At 48.9% G+C, this 4491-nt stretch overlaps 1 protein-coding gene across 2 annotated transcripts in view; it reads left to right on the forward strand.

The window, feature by feature from the left end:
* PIP4K2A (phosphatidylinositol-5-phosphate 4-kinase type 2 alpha) overlaps nucleotides 1-3746 on the forward strand; it is a 178247-nt gene extending 174501 nt beyond the window's left edge. The window contains exons 9-10 of one of the 2 annotated variants that reach the window (XM_007454164.1): nucleotides 780-883; nucleotides 3377-3746. In XM_007454164.1, the coding sequence (XP_007454226.1) occupies nucleotides 780-883; nucleotides 3377-3457 (185 nt within the window). In that variant the 3' untranslated portion in view covers nucleotides 3458-3746. The remainder of the gene's footprint in view (nucleotides 1-779; nucleotides 884-3376) is intronic. The other variant, XM_007454165.1, reaches the window with a different exon arrangement.
* Nucleotides 3747-4491: the final 745 nt, after the last annotated feature.

The following is a 4491-nucleotide window of genomic DNA, read 5'->3' on the forward strand; positions in this document are numbered from 1 at the left end:
GCAGGCCTCTCACTGTCGTGGCCTCTCCCGTTGCAGAGCACAGGCTCTGGACGCGCAGGCCCAGCGGCCATGGCTCACGGGCGCAGCCGCTCCGCGGCATGTGGGATCCTCCCGGACCGGGGCACGAACCCGCGTCCCCTGCATCGGCAGGCGGACTCTCAACCACTGCGCCACCAGGGAAGCCTGTTAATGTTTTTTATTTTGCTCAGCAAAATTGTTTCTTCACCACAGAAAATTAGATAGAGTCAAATGTACTTTTTCTTATTATTCATAATTGCAACAGCATCATATTTGTGGAAATATGCAGAAGATGGGCACTGGAGGTGATATATGCCTTTATCCAGCTCTGATACTAGATCCAATGAGAATCAGTGAACAGCTCATTAGGAACAGTATATAATGGTAGAAAGTATTAGGGAGCATAATTACTTCTACTTGTTTTAGAGTATTTTTTAAATAGCATTTTCCTTTATACCAAAGCAATACACAGTCACTAAAGTAAATGAAGATTAACAAAAAGAGTCTCACCCTTGCACCTCTACTGGTAATATCCTGAGGTTATATTTTTACTTTTCAAATTGAGAGAGAATTGGGGACAGAAAGTTAAGCTGTTTCATAGGGATATGCAAGACTTTTGAAAAGCCTCTATTGCCTTTGTTTTCAGACCCCTTCGACCCCCTGTCCCACTGAATCCCTCACCTCTTCCTCCATCAGCAGCTCGCACTTTTCCAGGTGCTGTCATCACCTGTCCCACAATCATCCCTCTCATCCCTTTACAGATTCGCCTAGGAAAGAGGTGTACTTTATGGCAATTATTGACATTCTGACTCATTATGATGCAAAAAAGAAAGCTGCCCACGCTGCAAAAACTGTTAAACATGGCGTAAGTATCTCCGTTTGGTTTTCCTCTCTGCTCCCTGCTTCCTGTCGTGCAGGGACCAACTCAGGTCCGCTCCTTTCCGCTGAGCTGCCCACAGGCCTTCACTGGCTCTGGTTCCCTGCAGGGGTCACGCTCTGATGCAGAGTCAGAGCCAGCACGCGCTCGGACCGCCGCTCCCAAGTCACTTAAACCCGGCGCGGCTCTTCTTTTACCCACCGGGGTTATTAACAGACACATGCATCGTGAGAATATTACACAAATTCTTTTTTTGTTCGAAAAATGTTTCAAAAGACAAAAGGGCTGAATGATGACAACTAAGTGTTTTAATATGAAATGTTCAGAACTGAAGCACTATTCTCTGCTTCAGATGCTTCCAAGATACATAATATTATATTCCTTTCCGCACAGCAGATTGTAATTTTTTCTACTACAGAAATTTGTTGAGTGCAGGATCAAAGTTGAGTAATACGAATCCCTCACCTTTACTGTCCTTGCTCAGAATTTTCACTGTCCCGGCCCATGGTAACTTGTTGAGTCCCCGGGACGAGCCTGTGAGGGAAAACCAGTGCACTCCTGCTTACAGGTGAAGAAACTGAGGGCGAGAGCTTACTTGCCAGCCAGGATCGCATCCTAGGCAGTGGTAGAGGGAGGACTGCTCCTCAGGACCCAGCCCCGCTCCCCGATCTCCCAGTGAGGCCCGCCTGGCCGGCTGGACTTCACAAGTTGTGAGTCTCTACTGTGCTTGCATCGCAGGGATCCATTTTGGCTTTCAGGCGTGCCAAAAAGGCCACAGACCCCATCCCACAGGGATGAACTTGTGCCCTGGCTCGTTCACACTGGCAGGAGAGATGCTTCCCCACAGTGTGGAGCTGACCAACATCCAGCAGAACATCAACCTCTACGAAAGGCTCTTTTTCTCTATTTTAAAGTCAAACAGGCTGTCGTGTCAGCAATGGAACCAGCCTAACACCATACCCCATTTGCCACAGAAATATTTCAGTCACACCGTCAACTATTTCCGGTGTGCCCGCTGTGTGCAGTGCACGGACCACGACCTACCCAGCCCACCAAACGTCTTAAGAATCCTCTATCGGTCAGAGAGAAGGGTACACAGCAGTTCTCACACGGGGGTTGGCACCGTGGCCTTCTGAGCACCATTTGAAAACTGTGTGCCTGACAGATGCACCACCCCTTTCCCTGATTCTGAGTTCAGCTCAGGAGGCTCGGGGAGGGTCCTCTAAGAGGCTCCGGTAACTCTGATGCTCATCTCTGGTTGAACAACCTGGGTGTATTGCAAGGACAGAGCTGGGCCAGAATCCTATTTCACCTTTCCAGTGTGTGACCTGGAGGAAGCGCTTTGGCACTTCACTTCCGCCAGCTGATGAAGGGGTCCTAATGCCTTATTGATGAGATTTTTGTGGTGAATAGACTGAACAGTGGAGGGATGCTCCGTGTTTGTTCCCATCCCTCCTCAAACCTGCTATGATATTCTAGATCACGTGAAACTGGAAACGTGCCATAGCAAACACGGCTTCATTTGCATCTCCCCTGTAAGTCACCAGCTCAGCTCCATGATACGGCACACGGCCTAAAGTTGGGTGCAGTTTGTGTCGAGCTGCTGCTGGGAACCATTCTCTGCCTTCAAAACTGGGGCTCCTCCGTGGAGATCCCAGGGGCCCAGGCCAGGTATGGAAATTCCAGGTGTGAGCTGCGTGTGTAAAAACAGCATCTGGTGACTTGGTAAAACTCTGGTCCTGCCCATTGCAGATCAGGAGGCTGGCTGGTAACTGTGGGGGTCTGCTGGCCCTACTATGCTCTTGTCATAGGAAACCCCCCACTGAGCCTCTGCGAGGGGCTGGCTTCCCAGCTCCAAGCAGGTCTCTGTGAACGGGGATGATGGCACCCCTGTGCCCGTGCCCCTCTGGGGGAGACGCAGTCACAGCGCTGTGTCTTGCCTGCTTACAGGGCCAGGAAAGAGCCCCGGCAGCTGACACCGCCCCTGCTGCTGTGGCTGTCGCCCCTCATTTCTGAGCACCCAGCCGCTTACCTCGGTCCTGAAAAATGAACACAGTCCTTGTGTCCTTGCCATCGGAGTTTCCTTTTAGCCAAACGTTGCTGTTTGTGTCATTCTCAAGGAATCTCCAATCTGCTCTCTTGAGAAACAGAAGCATCCTCCCCGTGGCTTCTGAATGTAGGCCATGCAGATTCCACATTTGACGGGAGCATCTCAAACGTGGTTGGTTGGATTTTTTTTTTTAGTGGCAGCAGTCACAGTGTGTGTGTCAGTGGCATCTGTTGGTCCTACGACTCTGCCTCGTTTTCACACACAGATTCCTAAGAGCCTTGGCTATTCAGACCAATATCCAAGATATTCTGAGTTACGAGTAGAGGCTGCACAGGTTTGAAAATGACTGGCTTCATATTCAGCTGCAGTGGAAGTTCCTGCAGGTACTGATAGTAATTCTGTCACTGTTCCTCTCCTCTCACGCTGCCCAGGCTGGTGCGGAGATCTCCACCGTGAACCCAGAACAGTATTCCAAGCGCTTTTTGGACTTCATTGGCCACATCTTGACGTAACGTCCTGCATGGCCGAAGACAGATGTGAGCGTGGGAAGGACAGAGGTGGCTTCGGCACAGGAAAAATGAAAACCAAACTCAGTGAAGCACACCTCCTCGTTTACATCTTCAGGCCAAGATGACTGATTTGGGGACTACTTGCTTTAACAGCTACCTGATATTTCCCAGCATCACTCTAGCTATTTCTGACTTGGGTGTGTATGTGGGGGAGCGGGGGGGCGTGCGTGCGCACGCACACGTGAGCATCTTAAAAATTGATGGATTGGTTGATGGAAACCGACTTCGGTCAGAGTGTGTTTGGAGCAGTAACCCTGATTCCAGCTGTGGACGAATGAATGAATGAGTGAGCACATGCAGGGGGGAGGGGAGAAGGCAATGCATGTCAGACCAACCAGGTTGGCACCACACGATAAACTGTGGATCAGTTTATTTTTTGGAGTTGAAAGATGTGAGACAGTAATCGTAATAATAATGTAGATAATGATGATGACGATAATAATAATGATGGTGATTAAAAGGAAAAAAAACTTACTGCAGATGTTATACTTCTACCACGCACGCTGACACTCCTTAATAGTTGCACCCCGGGCGCTGGACGGAGGCGGCTGGCATCTCCCGCGCATCCTGGTTCAGGTGTCGGGACTCACGGTGTCTGGGGACAAATGCCCCTCCTCCAGCAGGAAGCTGATGCCCCTAGTGTCTCTCTCTGTACATTTTCACCTCAGTAAATATGCCCAGGAACACTGCTTACTTCTCTTTTCTTGCCTGGAGCCTCTTCACTGACACACTCTTACGTTGCAATATAGTAATTAATGCTACAAAATAAAAATAAAGCTTACCTGAAAAGTGCAGTTTTGGGCAATGGCATCTACATCTCCCATGGTGGGAAGGTGAGCCAAGCATTTAGAACTCTCAATTTTCCAGTTAAACAGTGGTATTTTGTTATGAATTTGCCTTTAACTGAAACCCTCAATATTACTGTTTACATTATTAGGAAAACAGGGATATTTTTGAATCTAAAAATTTAATGTACA

This window comes from Lipotes vexillifer, unplaced genomic scaffold, assembly GCF_000442215.2.
Source record: "Lipotes vexillifer unplaced genomic scaffold, Lipotes_vexillifer_v1.1 scaffold316, whole genome shotgun sequence".
Lineage (NCBI taxonomy): Eukaryota > Metazoa > Chordata > Mammalia > Artiodactyla > Lipotidae > Lipotes > Lipotes vexillifer.